We start from the raw sequence: 24606 nt of genomic DNA on the forward strand, positions 1-24606 counted from the left end.
GCAATCTTTGAAATCCAGTGTGCCTATTACACTTAAAATATATTTTCATGCTCAATAGCCACATGTACCAGTGGCTCTGATATTGAACAACACAGTTCTAAATAGTCCATAAGTCTGGATATGCAGGGATAAATAAATAGAGTTATAATACACACATGCACACAAATGTTTTTTTCTTCTAGGTAAAAATAGGTACACCTAAATGTCTTCACTTATTAACTTTGCCAACCCTTCTCAATAGGGCAGTTAAACTATCCATCTGTGAACTGGACCCTGCAGCAGATAAACTTTTACCTGGTACACTCTTTTGGGGAGCAGAAATAATCGAATTAGAAAAGCTGGGTCATTGCTAAGAACTTCTAGGACTTTTCCCAGATTAATATGTGTCTTGCATTTCTAAATCCAACACATATACACTGAGCACCCTCCATATACTTGGTACTAGCAATAAAGAGATAAAAAAGGTGCCATGCCTGTACATTGGACTATTAATGCTTAAAGTCTGCATGGAGAGTATTTCACAACTGAAGTAAGAAAGGCATAGGATGGGCCACTGCTCTGTGGCAAGGCAAGAACCAGATTCTATTCTTTGGGTCTCAAGTCTACACTTTGTCATCCACAGACAGCACTGTGAGAAAAGGAGGAGGCATGTGTTTTCCTTTTACTGCTGCTATATGTGGACTTGGCCCACGCTTGATAACTAGCATATTGTTAGGTAAGAGCACTGGGGGTGTCAGCATTTCTCCTTGAACCAGGACGCATTTCTCTGTTGGTAACAATGTATCTCTTACCCCAAATACCCCAACTGAGAACTCATTGATATCATATTTTGGTAAGGATACAGAATCTATCAGAAATAGAGTAGCTCTCATTTCCTCTAGGAAAAGGAGTATTGATGAATTTTTAATTCGTCGAAACACAGAGCATAAGCGATAGAAACATGGAACTAATTGGTGGGTATTTTGCATGTAAACGATGGTAACAATCAGACACACTCTCATTTTAGGGGACACTGATGTAAAAATAAGCGGTGAACTGTAGTCTTTCTCTTTTATGCAATTAGTCTCTCATTTATATAGTTCCTTCCCCCCCAATCCAATATACTTAGGCTTAACACAGTCTCAATTAGTGTGTGTTAAATACACACACGCAAACACACATCATACCACATACTGGCTCTGTTTATACTACTCATTACAGCAGAACGCATACACCTAATTTTTATTAAAAGTAATTTTTCATTCATTATATTTCCTTAAAAGGATGAAGAAGAGTGAGAAACATTACATCTGAAATACTTTCGGGACCCTCGCTTCCTTGCTCACAGAAAACAATATGCCGAAATATTGCCACTAACCTATTAGTAGCCCAATGATTGATATAGTGACTCCTACCTCAAACACATTGACACAGGTTCCTCATAAGAATATTTTATATAAAACTGGAAGAGTCCATTTAGCTCATTTGGCATCCTTATATGCCTATGAAATATTGTTTTTTTCTTAAGGTGTTGTAGACAGTGAGACTAAAATAGGGAAGACTTCTAGGAGACTTTTTAATATGGTGACATTCTGAAGATCGCATATTGCTATGATATGTAGCCATTAACCAGAATCTAACTCAGGCCATTTCAAAGGATGAACCACAACCACAACTCTTCAAACAACTCAGGATTTAGCAGTAAGATCCCACAGTACCAACGGGAAGGAAGATTTTTACCTCTCTAGGGAACTATTTTCCATTTAATCTATTAGTTTATAAGTATAGCATATAAATATATCTGGTTATAAGCACTTTGGGTATGTAATTTTATTTTTCTTTAATTTCAGTGTTGAGTTCTAGAAACCCAATACTGGCACCACATATCCATGATATTGGTTATGCTGAAACTGTGCCACCATTACCATGTTATAACTTCAAAAGCATTTCACTGACACACTGAACGTGCCAGTGACATCCTTGGGCATTATGAAGCAGGAGGGTACTGCGATTCAACAGCATAGTGCACTGGTGAGGAGCGTGGACTTTGGGGCCAAACCACCTGGGTTAAATTCTTGGCTCTGCCACTTGCTAGCTGTGACCTTAGACAAATCACTAAACCTTCCTCTTCCTCAATTTTATCATCAATGAAATGAAGACAAAAACATGTTCTTCCTTTGATGTGCTAGTTTATACGACTTAATGTAAAGCACTTAAAACACTACTGGACACATAATCAGTGCTATATAAACAAGAGCTATCATTATAACTACATGCTAGTTATACCTCATACTAGTTATTATAACTAATACTAGATGTCCCAACAAAAGATCTCTAATAGTCAACTTAAGACTGCAAATCTATCTTTGGGTAAGGCACTTGGATCTTTCATTAGAAATTCAAAGGGCAGGATACCTACTGGAATAGCAGGTTTCAGACTCTGGCTACTGGGGTGTGAAGCAGTGGGCTGGGCATCAGCAGGTGGGCCTGGCGCAGGGTCACTGCTTCTCCTCACCAGCAGTGGAGTGCCTGTAGGGCAAAAGAAGAGGTGAGAGGTCAAGAGAACCCTGCAGGGAAGAGAGTGCATGGTACAGTGCAATTTAATTAAAAAGGTTTACAGCGTGCTTTTATGTGAAAACATTCTATTTCTCAAGAATGCTTGTAAATTAATCCATGTAATGATCTTTTGTCATCTGTTCATAGAAGGACACATGGAAATAAGATCTTTCAACTCTCATCTTTCCCCACTTGCATTTCAAAAGAAGTCATTGTACTTAAGCAAAAGCTGTTCGGCAATGTCAATGTTAACAGTGTGCAATGTAAAACTGATCTAGAAAATATATTTGAGTATAAAAAAGAATGATTATCTAGCAGGTAAGTGGAGAGGTTCACACAGTCAGTGCAGTTTGCTATTCAGTAGAGCCAGAAGTATAGTTACTGCTGTCATTTGGGGCTTCCCAAATCTTCTGAATGATGATACATACAGAAGTAAACTATCTGCTGGGGTTACAGCATTCATATCTATTTAAGTACACAAAGAGATCGGTTCCATTCTCTCCCTTTTCTCCCAAAGTAGATAAAGCTGATAAGGAAAATAAGTTACTTCTAAAAATATATTCTGATTTCTTTTTAATTTAATGAAAGCTTCCACTATTAAATATTTGAGTCAGTTATTAAATTCTGAAAAAAGAGATCATACTATTTGAAAGTTCAAATGAAATTCTACCTTAGCAGAGCTAGCGGCCTAACTATTCTGCTTGCAATTAGGCCTAAAATAATTTGTTTCATACTAAATTGACCACTATAGAGGAAACTCTCAAAAAAAAAATCCATTTGTGGTTTAAAATTGCTCTCATATAAAAATTAACTTTTTATTTGTGTGCTTTTGGGGGGAAAAAGGTGGAAAACAGTAGAAATGCAATTCCCCATTAATCAATATTCTAAAACTAATTCCCCAACTCTCTCAAGCTATTGCAGTCTAAAATAACATTTTTCATACTTCACTTTATATGGTACAGTTATAAAAAAGTAAATCTATTTGAAATTATTTATAAATTTGATTTTTCTAAGTGTTCCAACATTCTTATTCTGTGTACGAAACATAAAATTGCCAATACTTTCATCCTTGTTCCTATAGAAGTTGCTTTTTAATAAAATGACTTATTTTATAATAAGAAATTATCATGCTACTTAGGATAAAACACTATGTTACCAGGTATTATAAATTCCAAGTTCACATTTGATTATTTGTCTTATCAATAGACACTTCACCACATTACTCCCCACCTTCTCCACCTCCATCTGAAAAATTTCTCAAGCAAGTGGCATACCAATAGTTGAATGGTTGGCACCTGTTCTTGAATGAAAGAGTTTTTTTTAAAAAGTATAAGTAATACAGAGTCCCATGAAATCCGAAGACAACAGCCCCGTCCTGCACAACTACACCTTCCCCTTCCTCGGGTAAGCCGAAGGCTCACTGCTCAGGTGCAGCCCCTGAACTACCATGAACATGAAGCCAGAGTAAATGTGACACCCTCAGAAATAACCCATCACCTTTAATACGAAGAGGGGAACGGGAGAACTCCACGAAACTCTACTTTTTTTCAAGCATTTAAAACAGACCCGTACACCGCAAGTCAAATTGGAGAAAAATAAAAAAATAAAATATAACAAACAAATAAAAAGCAAGTAAAACCACTATGATACACCACCGTCAAAAAATAAATTGTTTTAGAGGCACAGAAACTGAAATTTGAGTGGATGACAATTTTATTACATTGTTTTTTCAGCTCAGTCATATACATATATATGAATATATATAGACTATGTGAGCGTGAGTGTGAGTGTGTGTATAAGTGAAAAAAGACTTGTTCTTTTTCTTGGGTGATAAATATGTTTTTCTTAGAGAAGCCATCCCAGGTAGTTTTCCTTCAAACTTTAAGGACACGGCTATGATTCCTCAGTTATTGTCAGTATCTGCTGTTTTAATAACAAAGCGCTGTTATTGAAGAGAAATTTATAACAACATGTATTTGGGGCTCTGTATGCAATCACAGGCCGTGGCATGACAGTGCGTCTCCCAAAGAGACAGCTGAGCTCCGCGGCAGTGGGCCCGCCACTCGGGACACAGGCAAAAAGCAAACTGTTCAGTGGCCGGGTCCTTCTAAACACGCTCAGAGCGCTGAGGAATGTTTGCTCTTCTCTACTCTGCCTGGACTCCACACCTTAATGTCTCCGGGGGGTCGCCTTCTCTTTTTCCTTTGGCTGACTTCACGGTTAATAACATGTACAAATCATCTCACATGAGAATAAATACTGAGCATCTTTAAATATGAACTGCTATCTCGGAGAGCGGTAAACAACCTTTCCTTCGGCAATTTAAAGCTTATTTTTTAAATGGCCAAAGTCGCATTTGAAGGTGGCTGTCAAGAACAGACTGAGCTCCTCACTTAAAGACAAACTGAAAGACAAAGAAAGGTGTGTCCTCATACACAACAGAAGGCAAGTCATTAGGAGTAGTGATGACGATTTGGGCCCGTCCTTGGATACATGTAATAGAGTAAAAGGCACAGCTCACAAGCAAGCCTAGCTAAAATGAGAAGGAAACAACTAATCTGGTTTTATGGGGCCTCCTGGGGGGGAAGGGGAAAGTAAATAAAACATAACTGCTGCACCGAAGGAGCTTATAACCTAACAGTAAGATTAGAAAACTAACACTAAGAACTATCATGTGTTGGTAGAGTGGAGAGGACCACGGGTTTTGTGGTCACCTTTCCTGGCTCTTTGTCGTTGAGCTGTTCAGTGACAGTCCCATCATTTAAAGCCTAGTGATTACAACACCCTGGAGAACTGATGGGAGGCTGAAATAAAGTAAGCATGCACGACACCGTCTAGTATGTAATTTTCATGCAGCAAATCCCCTCCCCCCAATAACAAGGCGGTAATGGTACTTGCTACTGCTGCAAACAGTGTTATCTGCTCAAAAAGCTGAACTCCTGAAAGTCAAGGCAATTTTCATGGAATCATACACAAATTAAAACAGTAGAACATAATTCTTGGCTTAACCAGGTATAGACTTATTATAGAAATCAAAGCTTTTAAGAAAAAAAAATGATGGTGTGGGAAGATAGTCCAAAAATTGAAAAAGAAAGCAGGCTGTTCATTGGTATTTTTTAGCTAATTGAGAAAAGACTTTTAAATTTTAGAGCAAAAGTTCTCAGTTCAGCTCAAGAGAATAGCAGTATTTCTCAGAATCACAGTTAAAAAGCCAGTGGCTCTAAAGCTCAAATAAAACAAGAAATGTTATGCATTTTAAAGCACAAGGTCTTATACAAACAACTGCATTATATTTTCCCACACAGTTAAATATTTGAGGCCTCAGGATGCATCAAGAGCTCCACCAGGAGAGGGTGATATGAAGAACAGTCATTATGCTTACTCTAGGTTAGCTTTCGAAGAAAAAGATGCCAGCTACAAAGAACGTTTAGCACATTTAGCAGGTGCAGTGTTCTGGAAGGTTGATGTATGGATTATTGAACCCACACCAATGAACACACACACTGTAGACTGGATCCAGTCCCATTTTATCTATCTGGATGCACAGAAACTTAATGGGAGCCAAAGAGTTAGCCAAGGAGAAGCTGTGTCCCTCCAAGCACAGGAGTTCCTAATTAGGTGTGCAGCTGCTGGTGACTCTGTCCTTGCAAGACAGGGCCTTCCTTCATCAGGAAACTTCAATTCTTTCTGGAGAGCTACCCATGTATATTCAGGACTTACATTACACTCAGAAAACATTTACTTACACTCTCACTGTTCCTCCCTTAAGGAGATGGCCACATTCAGCAGGTCCTCCCATGCTTTGAGCCAGCTAGCACTGGACTCAGGTCCCAGGGGTCTATGAATGATGGCACATTTCCTAATTCTCAAGCAGTCATCATTTTAATGAGAATAAAACTAGAATTAAAAGGGGTACAGTTACTTCCCCTACAAATGGAACTAAGGGAGCCGATTGGAAGCTCACCTAACCCATTCTGAGGAAAATAATTTTGAAAGGGGCAGCAACTAGCTAACAGGCTCAAATTGGTACATCGTTGAACTGCATAAGATAGAAAGGCCAACAGAAATTTAAGTTATCTATGTAAGTATAAGCTTCTGTCTCTTTGTTATAAAATCACACACACACACACACACACACACACACACACACACACACACCCCTTAATGATTATTTCCACATTTAGAGGATATGTTTGGGATGGAGTTGGCTTAAATGACAGATGATGTGTTGGGTGTTTTAAAAGATGTCTCAGAAAGACAGGCAGTTACACAGACTGAAACCAAGGTCCACAAGAATCATCCATGTGATGCTGCAGAGAAAACAAGCAATGACTCTAAACATGAGTCTCCCATCCAACATCACAAAGGTACATGTTCTAAGTTATATGGTAAGAGCAGGGATTTATTTAAAGATGGCTAATTATTATTCTGAGCAAAATCAGAGAGTCAGCTGGACATCAACAGTGGTGCTATTTCATTCTAGGATGACTGAGACCCGGAGAGCTCTAGGAGGGTCCCAGTTAACAGCCTGACAAGGCATCCAGAAGAAGTAAGAGGCCCCAAGCACAGAAAGGCTGGGAAAGCACTGGGAAGGAAAGGAATGGTGACCCAGCAGTCACAGGCAGACATGCAATAATAAACTAGAAGAGAAGAGAACGGGGGAGAAATTAGCAGTGACTACGCATACAAAGGAAATGAGAAGGGACATAAAGCAGAAACCTAAAACCATTCTTATATCTTGCTTGAGGAAGAGAGAGCATTAGGAAAGTTTTGGCAAGTGTTACGCTTTCAGAAGAAACCAAGAATCTTGACTTTGTCCACTGAAGGTTAGGAGAGTTTGCTTTTAATCTAAGATATCTTTTTTTTTAAAGAATAGTTTATTGATTTTCAGAGAGAGAGGAAGGGAAAAAGGGAGAGAACCACTGATGTGAAAGCACAACATTGATCGGCTGCCTCCTGCACTCCCCCCACCGGGGATCGAGCCCACAAGGCAACCCAGGCACGCTCCCTTGTCCGCGAATGAAACTGGCCTCCTGGGACACAGGACTATGCCCAACCAACTGAGCCGCGCTGGCCAGGGCATATGTTATTTTGATATATATGAGAAATCAGACTCTAGATTCAACTGAGCATTCATAAAGGTGAGCATGAAGCTCATACTGGAAATCATATTGGATCCAGTATCAGTGAGTAGAGACAAACATGAGGCAAGCCAAGAAAAGAAAACAGTAAAGATCAGTACAGGTCTATCGACAGCATCACATTCAAAGCAAAGAGAGAACCAGGATTCTATACTCTCACAGAATCTGCAGAGAAAATGTATTTAGGATGACAAGTTAACAAAGCCATGGCCGAGAGCTTAGGGGAAAGGTGGGGCGGGAGGACAGGGAGGGAAACGAGTCAACCAACGTGATAAACTGTTTATGTACCAAGACAGGCAAATCCTGGTCTTTTTAGAGTTTCAATTTTCTTTTGCTCTGAGGGATTACTTCTCTGCTACTGAATTATCAAATCGCCAAAACACTTATTTGAAGAAAGAAAACACACTCTCCTTCCAATTCTCCTGACACTGCTGCTTAGGGTAACGAGATAAATATCAACAGGGGGAACAGGGGGAAATGCTATTGAAATACACCTAAATTGGTAAATATTTAACTTTAACGATGAAAATAAATTGCAGATGGTTAAAAGTTTTATAAACTTGAAAAAAGAGATATATAGGAAAACTTATATTTACCAGATAATCAATATTTATAGCATATTAATAATAATAGTACACATAAGCTGTATCTCGGTTTCATATAGTACATTTCCTTAATAGACTGTAACTGGGCAGCACCTGGATGAATGCCTTTGTCTTGCACTTCAACACTTGTGGAATGAATTTGATTTTCATTGAATGAATAGGACATTAAAATGTAGATACGTCTTGCAGAGATATGATGCCTCCTGCAGGCGGCTCTGGCAGGGTGTGACCTCCAGGAAGCTGTTCTACCTGGGCCGGGCCTCTCCTCACCAGCTAAGTAAGCAGGTGGGATAAGCTACACCAAAGTCCCATTCCAGATCCACAAGGAGAGGGTTCTGTGATTTATCTGGCCAATCAGGACATTGAGATGCAGAGAAGTTCAGTTTCTAAGTCTTTGGACTTGATTTCTACTTCAGTTTTATTCACCTGACACTTTTATAGCGGGGTAGCCTTCTCGAAGTGGGTAGGTGCGTGGAAGGAAGGGGAATGATCTCTCTTTAAAGGAGCAGCAATTCTCATCAGAAGAGGGGCAGAGAGAAAGATCTGAATGGAAGGATACAGAGACAAGGAAAGGGTGGTGGAAATAGAGCGGCAAAAGGCAAACATGAATCCACAGCCACGTGGGCATGTCTGGCAGGATGCTGGGCCCACCCACCAGTCAAGGCTCAACAGCACCTCTCCTGGAGTGCGTGATCTCTCCTACAGGTGAGTTAGACGAGGTGACGGCATTCCCTTCCCATTAGTCCTGCCAATATCTCAGTTTAAAAAAATGAGTGTAAGAGCACCTCATTTGTTTTTGGAGAAAACTAGGTTTTGTTGTGTGTGTGTATTTTATGGGTATCAGAGAGGGCTTTTCAAATGATGCCTAACAAACTCCACTGCACGAAAATCTGAAGACCCGTTTAAAAAAAAAAAATTGGTAATGATATCAGTAGCGGCACAATTTATGGCAAAGTACCGAGAGGAGATGGCTTTCACTGCAGGAGTGCCTGGCCGGGCCTGGGCCGGGCCTGTGATGAATGCAGAGCCGCGGCAGGCTTGCAGACACCGTGGTGAAGAAACCACAGGAGAGAAACCAAGTCAGGTTTTAGCAGAGTTGTAGCTGTCCAAATACTTTAGTCTTAAATATCACTCCATTAGGAAAATGACTCCCAGTACTGCCATAAAAGGAGCAAAGAAGTTCAAGTTGATGAACGGTATCATTTTTCTTTCATTTGGGATTGTGGAAGCCATGCCTGTTCAAAACAGGCAAATGCAGGGGATTCACAGACTCGTCACCAGCTACACACTAGATGGGGATGAGCCCATCCGAGGTAAAATATCTTTCAGTACTTGTAAGGCTGTCTAAATCGGAGCGCTCCTGCTATAGAAACAAGGGATGGGGTTTGGAACTGACTTTTATCGGGAACTGCACTTTTCTCTGAAGGTGCTTATGCCTTCAGCTTGAGGCATATTGTTGCCACATTCCCGAGGGTACACGCTTTCTCTTCTACTGACATTTTCACATTTTACCCAGTTGATACGTACAAACGGAGGATTTTTCATGTTGTTTAAAAATACGTCACTATATCAGTTTACTCGTGCTATTTAAAGTCAGCTTATGTCCGAAGGGTTATGTTAAGAGCAATGACAAGCAATAAAGGGACAGAAGTCACTGGATGTGTCCCAGCGATGCTGATGGAAGAAATTCAGAAGTGGCCATTTTAGGTTGGAGTAAAATTTGACAGATTTAAAAAAAAGTTAAAAATCAACCAATAACGACAAACAACAGAGGAGGTGCAGCGTGAACAAAGGCCCTGGTCTTTAAAAGGCACCTACTCTGGCAAAGGAACAAAACATTAACAAACAAAGACACCTGAATTAATCAAGCCAAGTCAAGGCCCCTGAATCACAGAGGCGAAGGGAACGAATGTACCATGTGCACAGCAACCTCCATCTTCCTGTTGTGCTATTCAGGGAACACACTGGATCCCCCAGCCTACCTCTCGGACTGCAGCTGGCACTGCACTGACGGCCACGTGGTCCATGTCAACAGGACCACCTGCCATTGCCTGCAAGTGCCCTGCGGACTCTGACCTCAGAGTGCATACTAGTTCTACTCTCAGTGATGCTCTAACGCTATAATCAGCCGTAATCCATCTATTCTTTATGTCATAAACTATCTCTGCCTCTTTGGGATACCCAGGTATAGATTTGCTGTGGAGCGAATGAAGCAGAACTTCGGGGCCCCTTGTTTGCATGGGCCCCTTGCAAGATCCCAGGAGGAACTTGGTGACACGATCACATGATCATATGATTCTGTAAACTTTACATAAATAAAATAGCTTAATTGCAATAGATTAATACTATCTCTTTCAACTCTCATTTCTCCTCCATTTCATTCCCCCTCCTGTTGAGTGAACCTAGAATGGCCAAAAGCATTTTCAGGATCCAGTTCAGGGGGAATTGAGTTGGGGATATATTTCATTTGAATACAGTGGACTATATTTGTGTAGTTCGCAGACACTGCTATGTATAGTTAAGTGAGTGCCAGTCATCCTGGTGAGGAATAGAGATATATCTCTATCATCCACTGTGCTGGTTCACCCAGCTTCATGATACAAAGAAACAGGGCCAGGTGACATAAAAAAAGTGACGACTGTGCTCTTTTACACCCAGCAGAGGAGTGCGGGTGCTTGAAGATAAACAAGATTTGAAAAGTATAAAGCCAGAAGCTAGTCTATAGAAAATTATTTTACTCACCCGATGTATAAAACTGTATATATTTCAGTTTTCAGATAATTCAGTTCTGACTAGTACCTTGACAAATGGAAAGTTCTCTGCTATACAGAATGTACTTGAAAATGTGGCATAGAATTAAAATGAGAGGGGAAAAAAGTGTAAAAGAGTTACTTTCAAGCATTAATATATAATCAATTAATATATCATGACATCTCTAGAATATTAGCTTTATTAAATTTATAAATTGTGATTTTTTCTCATTCTAAATAAGTATTGATTTAAAAATATATATATATTATTGATTTCAGAGAGAGGAAGGGAGAGGGAGAGGGAGAGAGACAGAAACATCAATGATGAGAGTCACTGATTGGCTGCCTCCTGCACGCTCCCTACTGGGGATCGAGCCCGTAACCCGGGCATGTGCCCTGACAGGGAATCAAACCGAGATCTCCTGGATCATAAGTCGATGCTCAACCACTGAGCCATGAGAACTGGGCAGTATTGATTTTTATGTTGTTCCTTTTCTTAACTAGAAATCCCCCACATTTCATACATCGAGAGGCCCACAAACTGTGGACCTGCTTCTGTACCTTTTAAGCCTATGTCATATCTTCCTTTGTCTCATGTGTATAGTTGTATTTTTCTTGTATCCCCTTAATTTACTCCTTTAACAATGTTTACTGGATGCCTAAATCATACCAGACAGTCTTCTAGGCACTCTGGGTACATCGGCACACAATACACAGAGGTCCTAATCTTGCAGAGCTTATAGATAGCTGGAGGAAGACAGATAGTAAACAAGTACACACTAAATGTGAGCATTGAAAATAGGGATAAGGCAAATTCTTAGACAGGAACATGAGAGAGAGTGATGGGGAGGGAGAAAAGTGGGGCAACATTACATTGTAAGCTCTTTGATAGCAAGCAACTCATCTTAGTGAATCACTTAGGGTCCCTAGCAGATTGGGCATTTAATAGATGCATGCTGAATAGAACTGGAGAGAGCTATAGGAACAAAGATTAACCTCTAGATTTAGAAATCTTTGGAATCTGAAGTGTCCCAGTCAAGGACTCCCCCCCCATTAAAGGTGTCTATGCCCCCAATTTGTAAATGCATTGCTACTGTCAGGTTTGTTTTTGCTTCAAACCTAACACTTTTTTCTTCAGCACCAACATTTATTTTAAAACAAACACTACTCACACTAATGCAGCATATGTTATCACCCTTTCGACTTAATGATAAATGAGCATAAAAGTGACATCAACATCAGTGTTAAACAATTCCAGTAGAGGCTCTGAAATATTGACTACAGTCTTGTCAATTACTGTGGTTTATGAAGAACTCCATTGCCCGGTCAGCTGATCTTTCAGTTTTCTAGTTTACAGTCTTACAACCTAGATATTTATGAGGTTAATCTATATTCATAAGATTTATGGCAATCCATGGAACAATTAGAAGAATAGTTGAGTTTACTTGAAAAGATCCTGCAGAAGAACTGACTTTTAAACAGAATTTTGAAATTCAGAAGATATGTCAATTGGTAAATAAGTATAAAATGATGACTTAGGTATTTACAGTAGGCAGATGGGCACATGGTTCTAGAAGCTCGAGATGGACATCTGTTCGTGGATACCGAGAAGGTTTGCTCAGCCCGAAAGCAGGAAGTAGGCATAAACCACACGTTAAGAGGAGAAAGCGACTGGGGAGAGGAAGGAAATCTGGTTAGAGGAACATTACTAGAAGGTCTCAGAATGTGTTTTAATATAACCTAATTCAGGTATCAGCGAGGTTTACAAAAGGGGGACAGTGTATAGCATTTTTTCCGAGTATTAGGGAACTGATTAAAACACATTTTAGAAAGACATTCGTACCTAAGAATATGTGAAAATGTTGACTAAAAGAATCAGTGAAGATATCCCAATGGTCTCCTCAATGATTCCCTCCTAAAACCCATAAGATGAATCCTAATATATGTCCAGTGAAGGGGGTTTGAACTTGGGAGGACTGTTTGCTTGGGAATGGAGTGCATATGGGATGGCTCATTAGGGCGGTGATTTGGGTTTGTAACAAGGATTTATGGAACCTTTGTTCTGTCCTAAATTTTGGCCACTGCGACCATCCAGTTGAGAACAGCCTTGGAAAGAGCATACTTCACTAGCTCTTTGCAAGATGAGAAGGGGAGAAACCAGCAATGCCTTCAGGCCACTCAGCTACAGTTGCAAACAATTACTGACAACATCAAAGTACTAAATTCAAATCACCGAGTCCTTCATGATAGATGAGAAACATCCACAAGTCGATTTAAGGCATCCTGGGCACCAATCTATATGATTTATCAGCTACATTTGAAACCTTTGATCATTACATTTTATTGGACTGTTTGTTCGAAGCCCTGGCAGGACTGGAAGAAGCGGTGCACGGTGCAGCCACTGTTATCTCCGAGGAGCACTCAAAACATGGTTTTGTGCCAATGCCTGTGTGCCTCAAATATTGTCTTCTGTGTGGTAGCAAAGGAACCTAATGCCTCTCAGACCCTCACTTCTGATGTGAAAAGCACAGTGTTTAACTACTGTTAGCAGTTGTTAACTACTTAACAGTAGTTAAAATTCTAAACAAGAGTCAATCAAGTGAAGCTCAATCCAGAAAATTCAGACACTGGGCTTCATAGGCAGGGAACATGCCTAATAAAACTACCAGGGGAAAACATGACTGTCCTGCCCTGCCCTGCATGGAGACTTTTCCAATATTTGTAACTGCGTCTTGAGACCTCATTTGTTGACCCATAGCTACCCCCGGAGCCCAGGGATCAGCACTGACCTCAGGCACCTTTTACCTTATGCATCTGGTAGGCAGGGGTCATATTTAATCCATGATGTGGGACTGGCCCCAGATGTCCAAGCCTTTGTGACCTCACATTAGATAACTGAAATCTAATCCACCTGAAAGTGTCCTGGAAGACCACCCAGGTGTTTCAGATGGCTGCTCTCTGGCTACTAAGTATGTCCATTACCCAAGCTGGGGCACATTACAGCTGCAGGCTAATTCCCGGTGGCAGAGCGAGGCCAAGATCCACGGATCATTATTGACTTTTCTGTGTAACTTCTGGCAGCGGATTCAATGTGCATCAACATCCAAAGGCCACAGGTACAATACTGGATTGTGTTTCTATGATTCTTCAAGAGAAGCGGAAACTGCTCTTGATAAGAGCATTAAAGCTCTAACTTTCAAAGGAAAAGACATTTGGATATAGAGGGCCTGCTCATGCTAAGTATGGGGAACACAGAGTTCAGTTTAAATTTAAAATAATTTCTGCACATGGATTTTTGAGAGTCACAGGAATGACTGGGTTTTAATAAATTTGAATAAAATAAGCCAAAAATTGGAAATCCATGACTATTTTATGGGACAGAATAAATAAGTTTACATCACAATTTTCCCCAAAAGTACTAGGAATAAACCGAATTATACCAGAATAAGAGATGTGTGTTGACTTGGAAGTGATACCTGTTTTATCTCGCTACGGCACAAGCCCGTTATACTCACAAGTGCAGCATTATACTAGGTTGGAATTTGTTATAACTGAAAAGCATGAGTAGACAATATTGATAAGAGGTAAGAGTAGCAAATTAAAGCACAATCTACCAAGATTAGAGGAAAACAATACAACTTAACAACATGGACCTACCACCTATGAAAAGCATTATATTGCAGGTGCTGATAAGAGGCCAGTATCTAAATCAGCCAGTATTTGAACTTGTCAAATGGTTCCTGAGACAAGCCTCCTTTAATTTGAGATGAAGGATCAGAATCTCATCTCCAGGTCTTCTCAGGGCAAGCAAACCAATACACAGTCCTGTTTCTTTTTAAAAAAAGACTGACACAGAAAAAGGAGGAATTGCCCTTATGAGGTGTAAACGGAAGTTCAGATGCTATCACAACTGCCTTTCTACTGAGCTTGTCTAGGTCATCTCCTGCTACGTTATCTGTCTAGATTGGAAAACACACACGGGGCACACACACAGAGCTGCTTCTACAGATGACATATTTGGGGCTCAGGATGAAACAGGTTGAAAGCTCAAGTGTGCAGGGGACATTGCTCAATCATTTTGTTTGTTCCTTTCATGTCCACACAGATACCTGGGACGTGTGATGGATCTCTTTCTAGCTTGTGTCACTCTTTGGTTGTGTTCTTATAGTCTAGCCAATATTTTCTTAAAAGAGTTTTGATATTCCTTGCCCATGGCCCCAGGTCATTTTCAAATGTAGCTCTTAAATGGTCCCTGAGGAGAAAAACCGTTTCAGACTAGGCTTATATGCCATAATAATAAGACTTACACCCAGCAAATGTTGGATTTTCAGCAAAGCATATGAGAATATTTTGTAGCAAAGGGTGAGAGAGTACACCCTCCCTTTGGGTGGGGGGAGCAGCAGCCTCACACTAGGAAGGGCCAAAGGAAGATGGGAAAAATCCATGGCCACAAAGCATCTACCATGGCTTCCATTCCCAGATACTAATTTCATAAGCCCTTGTGTTTAAAATACAGATTCACAGCCCTTATGTTTAGAATGGATTTTGTTTCCTATCTAAAACAAACATATGGTATCAAACAGTCTTTTTAATGCTCAGATTTAAATTAGTCTTAAAGAGATAAAAGGACTGAAATAGTTCTGCTATTTGAGCATGCTTAACGATGGCAATATTTATATAAACATATTGGCAGAGGAAATGTTAAGTTCCCTGTATCGATGTGGGTTTCATGTAGAAGCAACACATTTACATAAAACATTTGCAATGCTGGATGTAAGCATGGTGGACTGAATGACTACAAGGAGACCTATTACCAACAATTTTTCAGCATTCAAACAATTGAATCCTAACTTACAAAGGTGCTCCCAGTGCACAGCCTAAGTGTTTGTCAATGATAGATTGTGGTTTTGGTTGCCACATGGTCACTGCTAGTTTTGTGCAAATATTCAACGAACAGCCAGAGTGTGCTCGGGCAAAGCGTGGCCGGTAGAGTCACACTGCTTTCTCTGAAGGTCACCTCAGGAGAATCTCTGGATCCTTGAAAACAGGATTTTCTCATTCTGTGGGTTGCAATGCATTCATGAGTATTGAAATCAACTGAAGAGGTCATGATCAGCATTCTATACCAGGGATGGTATAGGAAATATCAAACTGTGTTACACATGGTAAAGATATGCTTTGTTTTACAGAATAGTTAGATACATATGTGTGTTCTGGGTTGCAATATAAAGTACATTTTCTTGCTTTGAGTCATGGTCAAAAGAGTTTGGGGAAAAAATAGCTCTAAATCTGCTTTACTGCAGGATGCTAAATAGCAGGTTTGCAACCCCAACTGGCTTGGGAAGTTTCTGGGGTATGACAAGTTCTTTAAGGGAACACATGCAGGCCAGGAGTGAGTCTGATTATCTATTTCCAGAAACCTTCTGTTTTTGGAGTTTTATGTCCTGTTTAACATTATTTGGCTCGGGCATTTACTGGAAACTTGCTAAGTGCTAGAAACTGCTAAATCCTGGGGTAGCAAAGATCCATACGACATTGTCCTTGACCCCCCCCCCCCCCCCAAAGAGCTCTCAAGAGACTCACGCAAGAATGCATAAGACAATGTCACTGAAGATATCCGAGGGGAAGAACTATCATTGTAACTGTTGGAGAGCAATTCACGGGAGATTTGAATATTTGTGGGGATTCACAGAGTCATTCATCCATCCATTCATCCACCCACCGGCCACCTCCTATTTTGTTCAAGGCACCAAGGTAGAAGTTAGGGGAAAATTGGATGAATAAGTTAAGGGGACTACCTTAGGACAGCTTCCAACCCACAGGAGAAAAAAGACATAAGAATGAGAAAGGAAGAGCAACAGAAGTGGCAGGGAGCAGGCATGGGGATCCCACGGCAGGAGGGCTCACCTCTGTTGGAGCTACTCCCTGCAGGAGGCCGGCTGTGAGTGGTGGTGCTGGATGACGGTGGATAGTGGAGGGAGGCTCTCATACAACAAAAAAGCTGGTCCATATGTTAGACAGAGCAAAATAATGAGGTCCAAGTGTGCACATATTTGTAAACATTTTTAAAACTAAATGCCAAAAACATAAGGCAGGAGCTTAAATAGGGGCTAGCACTCTGGCACTGGAGATCAAGCTTAAATCAAAGGGGGTGGAACAGAGGCGATGTAATCAAATTTTAGTACTTTCCTGTTTCAAATCCTCATTTCTGATCATTTCCGTTAGAATAAAATCAATTCTTTACCAAGACCTACAAGACTAAGTGATCAGGCCTTGCCTCTCCCTCTCACCTGACTCCCCTCCCCCTTGCTCACTACACTCCAGCCACCTGGCCTCCTCTATGGCTCTGGATCTTCCCAAAAGCATCCAGACTGCCCTGCCACATGTCTTTGTACCGCTGATCCCTCTGTTCTGAATCGTCTTCTGCCCTTCCCTGTCCTCTCATCGTTAGTGTCTGTTCCTTTAACCTGTTTAATGTTCTACATTGAAGTGTTACTATCAGGAATACTCTGTGCACCTGTTTACATGTACAATTTCTGACTCAGCCAGAATGAAAGCTTCTAGAGAGCAGAGATCTCATTTATCTCTTCCTGCTGGATGCCCAGACTCTGCATACAGCAGGCACTGCATAAATGTCTGTTAAATTAAGAAAAGAATTGGGACAGGTGTAGGTTGAGCAATCATGCAGGGATATAGGTGGGTCTGAACTAGATATATAGAATTAAATGACAAATTGGCAGTGCAGGTTCCTGATTCCATTTCTAAGATCAGATGCAAACTGTAGGTATGTCATGGGGTTGAAGAATCAGGGTGGGTGGTGAGGGGTAAAGGGCGTGGAGTAGGGGTCACCCTTGGGCCTCAGAGCCAGGTTGGTGGTAAATCCAAAGAGACTCTTGACTTCTTACATGTCTGCTCAGCAGGAACCCAGACCACTGACCCATCTCCACAGATACAGAAAAACCGAAAACATGACATTTTGTTGATGATTCTCATGTGTGTGCATAGTTGAACCAAGGCAGGCAATCTGGAAACCAGACCACCCGAGAAAACATCGTGGCACAAATTCAGTCAACAGCCACAAAGTGTCAATTAAGAAAAAAACAATGAAACATTTATTTATTCCAATCTATTCTTCAAGGGAGTGGTGGGAGACAACTCCAAGATAATAAAAGTTATCCATGATGTTAGTGGTTAGCTATTTAGCACAATTAAAGGACACTGTACATGTGTCATATGGACAGGTCTGTGGGAGAAATGCTGACATTTTTGGCAATGAGAGCAATGCAAAAGGAACACACGAGCCCATCTATCGGGTGCTGTGAGTCCCCCTGATTATGAGCCACAAGCATGCAATCACTGGCATGCAGGAACTCCTGACTAACAGCCATGAGCAGTTTGCTTTGCTATCTAAGTGTCACAGACCGAACAGTCTTGCCCGACCCAGACTCGGCATTAATACCTGAATCACAGCCTGGGGAAGCTCAATATTCCACTGCTGGGAAGAAGATAAACAGCAACAATACAAAGCAAGATGCAGCCCTTTTTAGTGCCGCTAGTTAAACCAAATGCATTTAATCTTTCTCTTGCATCTAAAATGTCTGTCATCTTCTCTGGCTGGAATGAATGATATTTAAACACTGCTGCAGAAAGCCAGTTTCTTGAAGGCTTTTCTACAAACCAAACGGAAAACAGAATAAAAAACCCTGGTTACATTCAGCATCATAGGGCACAAATCATTAGGTTGCCAGAGGACATGCTGTTCATGGTTCTGCAACTGGAGAAATCCACATGATCATTAGCAATAACACCTACCTATGGCATTGATTTTCCGTAGTATGAGATATGGATAATCTGCTCTGGAAACAAATGATATGCTTCATTAACTGTCACGGTATATGAATGCGTCACACACTCATTGGAAAATTTCCCATATTAAATGGTTTCTTTTCATCTTGGCCCACCATGACAAGGGATTAAATCAGAGTGTCTTATAAGAAAGAGCTGACCAACATATCTGGACAAATGCCCGCCTAGCCACCCCTCCATTACCACAGGTAGTATGTCCTATCACTTGGGGGGGATTAAATAGATACTATGTACATCCTCAAGGAAGCACGTACCCCTGCAAAAAATGATGAGGATGCATACATACGTGATCACAGCTAACCTCATCAAGAGCTCACCAAGCATCGGGCGCACTTCTTAGTGTTTTGTGCGCTTCTTAACCTTCACGGCAATCCTAAAGCTTGAGGATGACTATTACTCTACCGCAGAGCTAAGGAAACTGACACCCAGGAGAGTTAAGTGATTTGCTCCTGGCCAGACACCCAGTATTTGGTCAAAGTGGAGTTCAAACCCCAGCGCTGAGCTGCCTACAGCCCTGTCCCCACGCACAGCGCGGCCTTCCAAGGAGGCTCCTGGGAACAAATCCAAACAGGTGCTGCTAGACCAAGTCCTGGGTATGCTGGTCTTCTTAAGGAAGGACGCTGCAGGCTTACTAAACACCTGAATGGTTGCATCCTTTCATGCACTCTTTCAAGGAGGAAAGCCTAAAACCTTCAATTATATTTAATTCAAGTTGCGGAAGAAATATCACTGCATAGAATGCCCTGTAGCAAAAATTTCCTGGCCGCAGTACAGCACGGCGCATCCAGGGGTAGAGCTGGAGCACCAAAATTAGGGTCCTCGAGAAATGGAACAGGGTGAGGCTCACCGTAACCCCACCCCACCCCCAAAACACCAAACCAAAAAAACCAACACTGCTGCTACAAATTGATAAATACAAGAAAATAAATATAAAGGAGATGATTTGGGGAAGGTGTCAGCACCAACAGAGATGCAAACCCAGTGACCATAGTTACCAGAGGCAACTCCTCAGCTTTCCCTTTCTTCCATTTTTCTTGGCGGGGAGGCCAAAGGTGGGACCTGTCTGAGCAGCACCGCCGCCGTGGACAATTATTATTGTAATCGACATTGTGCTGTGTTAATGAGTGCCAACCATGTGCCAGATGGCGTCGCAAACAAAGCCTTCGCTGCAGTCCCGCCCATGGGATCAGCACCTCTCCTCCCTGTGCCAGCGCTCACACACGCCGTAATGAGCTAACTCCGATGCAACCGCATCCTGCTCCCCCGGCACTTTCCCACTGGGCGCTGCACCGAGTTTTGGCATAGAAAAGGCACCTGGAGTGCTGTCGGATGATCTCTTCAGGGATAATGGACCAGGGAACTGGGCCTGTAATGATTTCATATCAGTTTGTTCAAGTTCAGTTGTTATTAATTGGGTTCAAGTTCAGCTCCAGTTCACACAATCTAAATAAATAGCTGTTGCAACCAGCTTAGTGCCTGGCACGGTACATATCTTTGTAACTAACAAGAAGCAAGCAAAAGAGAAAGCTGGAGAGGGACGCCTGGCATAGATGTCATCTGGTGTATGTAGTTGGCCTAGTGGACATGTGAAGTAAGGGGGTGGACCCAGCAGTGTGCTTGCCTTGTGACAATTACACATGCTTATATTGCTTAACAAATGATAATATTCTGAGGAATTGAGCCTCAAAGCAATTTTAAATGTAGTAAAATGTGCACACAATTCTTGAAAACAGCTATAGGCAAAACACTGGCTTAAAGTTAATCTGCTCTAGACTCTAAAATTTCTCTGTATTTTGCATCTACCTCGGTGATTCCAAGGTATTATTCTATTGTAATCTAAGTGAAATCTGAAAAAAGAAATGCTTTAGACAAATGCATTGTTAAGCAAAGAAAAGGAGTAATATTGCAGAGAGAAAAAAAAATCTATCTAAAAATAGGGCTTTGCATATTTTATGGAAAAAATCAATCCCGAATCTATTTTGTTCTAGCCCATTAAGATTTACTCTAAGTTGGTTTCACTAGAATAAAATTTAAAATACATTTCTAAAGACCATTTGTAGAAAATTTTGAATGGAGGCATTTTCTAATTTAGTGTTGGCTGGCAAATTCTGATTTCCGTTAGAATTCAGTCAGAAATATTGCGTGTAAAAGGGGACAGGTGTGAGAAGATACTGGCATGGTTATTTAATAAAGTAATAGAATTACATATTGAAGGCTATTTGTGCAGGTAATCTTAGACAGGATATATACTACGCATCCACTTTTTGTGACAGTAATATACCATTTAAAATATAATTAATGTAACTAAATATAATCATTAGATTTATTTTTATTATCTATTTATATTGTTAAATCTAAACAATGAAAGAAGCAGGTAATTACTAAAAGCTGCAAATTATGAATTGAATTGATTTAAAACAGGTAACTTCTACTGTTTTGGATTTTCTTTTTAATTTTATTTCTTGTAGTAAATGCAAGAAGTATTTGATTGGTATGAATAATTTAGCATCCTAGCAACACACCTCAACTATAGTAAAGTGTAGGAAAAAAACACATTCAAAGTGCTATGGAAGCAATAGGACCCAGATTCCCTGTGTTCATACCATTTACTTGACATATGAATAGGTCAGGTTCCTTATCTTCCTTGAGTATTGGCTTCCTCATATTTAAAGTAAGAATTAAAAGGGGAAAAAAAGGTACAGAGTCATTGAAAAGACAGGGCAAATAAATGTACAATGTGTCTGGCAAAATGCTTATAACGTATCAGGAATTCAATAGATGTTGTCCCCCCTGCCTGCCACATAGCAATCCCAGGTACACTGGTTCCACTTTGTGACCAGTCCTTCCGGAGTTACCACTTCTAGAGGCAGTCGAAGAAGCAGCTGAAAAGTTGACACAAAAATGTGAGCCACAATAATCTGTGGCCCCAACATAGCCCAGAATCAGGAAAATCCCCAACAAATAAGTTGCTTACCATTTACAACAAATTTTATTATTTTATAACAAAGCCCAAATAAGTATTTTATCCTACATTCCGGCTACTCATAATCTGTTCCCCAATCCTCAGGAGTGTTTTAAAACTGGGATTCAGCCCACGTGGATGCATTTCTGTGGAACTATTGACATAGCCTTTTTCAGGACACCTATCTAGGTTAGACCTATCTACACGGGTTCATGAAATCGTTCACATTTGCTACATTAGAAATGTGCAGTTTCGAGGTAATCCATCGGGAATTGTGCTTTCTCGGCCCTTTTCTCACCCATCACCTTTCTCTGAACTCTGTCACCCTTTCAGCTGAGGGGTTCTGAGGCAAGGTCGCACAGGGAGTCCCATCCTGGTCAAATTTCCAGTTCAAGCGGTCTTGGTCTCTGAAGGGCAGGCCTCTGGCGGGACCTCCCTTCAGGCTGACAACTCCCATCTGTTTCCTATTAGCCTGCCCAAATTAACCTTTGCCTTGTTTGCTTGACTTTGCCCATCTCTAATTTCGAATTGAGAGCTCAAGGACAGAAGTGGAGTACAGTGTTCCAAAAGACTAACCTTGAGTACAACTCAACCACAGAATCCCTAAATGAAGCACCCCACCCCCATGGCCCTAGGGTTTTAACATTTGGAGGAAAATGCCACCTTAAGTCAACATTACCCACCTGACTTTGACAACATACAGACAGAAGTTGGAAAAATAATTTCATATACAAAACAAATCCCCTGAATATAATGAGGGTAAATGGATTCCTCCAGATGCTTCATAAATTATCAGTTCCCTAAAATGTTATCATCGTAAATGGAATCTTATCTGAAAATAAACTTATTTTTATCTGAAAATATAAACTCTTCTTCTTGTTTTGTACTAATGAATTTATACGAAGGGCATTGTTTCCTAAGGCCAGTGAGAACCTGTCTGCATTATGAAATTCTAAGAGTTTAGATGGAAGCAGAAGACTAACACTTTGACTTAATTCAACGAGTGTGCACTAAGCACCTATTATGTTTCTGGTTTTATAGGTAATATTAAGTAGTATAAACCCACTCCTTCCCCGTAAGGAACAGACTGGGATACCCGAAACCATGCACACAATAATACAAACAGTGCAAGACAATATTATCACTAAGTATGAAGCTGAGTGGTGCAAATCTCCCACGTGCTGGCAATGCTGTCCAAGAGGTCAGCAGAGCTTGCCATTAAAGATGGGATCAGGACAGAGAGAAAACAGGGGAAGTCATTCTAAGTGAAGGGACATGCAAAATCAATGACAGAGCGGCAGGAATGACCAGAGCATGTAGAGTTGGAAAAGCGGTGGGAGGAGAAAGCAGACCCACCACTGTGATGAAACTGAAGCAGCAGCTTCATGCTGGTGATACTGGGTGTGTCAGAACGAGTGCACATTCCAGCTTTCCCTGGAGGACTGGAGCTTTGCCACCACCACCGCTTGTGCCATGGTCACAATCCAGAAATACGGGCTCCATGAGCACTGTCCTGCCTACCAGGCCCTATCTCTCGGCCAGTTCTCCCAGCAACTGACTTCTTCATTTCCACCCCTGACACCCTTTTCCCTCTCTGTACTTCCTCCCATTTCTGCCTTTGTCACTCTGACAGTTCTTTCAAGAGCCATCCATCTCACTGTAATTTCAGAGAAATGCATATCAAAACCATAATGAGGTACCGCTTCACACCCACTGGGTGACTATCATAAAAAAGATAACAAGCGTTTGTGATGATGCGGAGAAGCTGGAACCCTATAAACACTGAGAGTGGAAACGCACTGTGGTGTGGCAGCTACGAACACAGCCTAGTAGGTCCTTAGATGATTAACTATGGAGTGACCACGTGACCCAGCAATTCTCCTCCTAAGTATATATCCAAAAGAAATAAAAGTATGTCCACACAAAACCTTGTACATAAATGTTTATAGCAGCACTATGCACACTAGCCAAAGAACAGAAACAACCCAAATGTCCAAAACCTAATGAATGGATAAACACAATGTAGAATGTCCACAAAATGGAATATTATTTGGCAATAAAAATAAATGAAGTACTGATAACTTGTTACAACATAGATGAACCTTAAACTATTATGCTCAGTGAAAGAAACAAGTAGCAAAGGATCACTTATTGTTATAATTCCATTTACATGAAGTGTCTAAAATAGGCAAATCTCTAAAAATAGGAAGTAGATAAGTAGTTGCTAGGACTGAGGCGGGGCTAGGGAGTGGGGGGGTTAGGAGGTGCTGCTAAGGGGTAGGGTTGCATTTTGATGTGGTGAAAGTACTCTAAAATTGATTGTGATGATAGTTGCACAATTCTGTAAAAACACTAACATCGCTGAATTATACACTGTAAATGGATGAAACTGTATAAGTTACATCTCAACAAGCTGATATATAAAAATGAACCATCCATTCTGATGGATTTAGGTAAAAATCACTTTTATTATGTGATGCATAAAAGTCCTAGCTTCTTAGAACTGAGGTGGGTATTGCAGGTGCAGGCTAGTGATGGAAACTTCTTTAATAGCAGAACTTATTGGCCAGTAAGATGTTGCATGAGAAACGCAATAAGTAAAACAGAAAAAGCAATATTTATTAATCTGCAGGTGTGTTTTTTAGTTCTTCAGCTAAGTCAAATTGGTAACCTGTTCGCCAATTTGGCAGTATTTAATTACAAGCTCTGGTCAGAGACAGTGAGGCTCTCCTGATGAGGCAAATTCT

General features: G+C 40.8%; 1 protein-coding gene across 1 annotated transcript in view; it reads right to left on the reverse strand.

Annotated features, from left to right (window-relative positions):
- PARD3B (par-3 family cell polarity regulator beta) overlaps positions 1-24606 on the reverse strand; it is an 852378-nt gene that overhangs the window by 463524 nt on the left and 364248 nt on the right. The window contains exon 4 of the mRNA XM_087819630.1: positions 2399-2508. Within this exon, the coding sequence (XP_087675756.1) occupies positions 2399-2508 (110 nt within the window). The remainder of the gene's footprint in view (positions 1-2398; positions 2509-24606) is intronic.

Source organism: Miniopterus natalensis, chromosome 8, assembly GCF_054644295.1.
Source record: "Miniopterus natalensis isolate mMinNat1 chromosome 8, mMinNat1.hap1, whole genome shotgun sequence".
In the NCBI taxonomy this organism is placed as follows: domain Eukaryota; kingdom Metazoa; phylum Chordata; class Mammalia; order Chiroptera; family Miniopteridae; genus Miniopterus; species Miniopterus natalensis.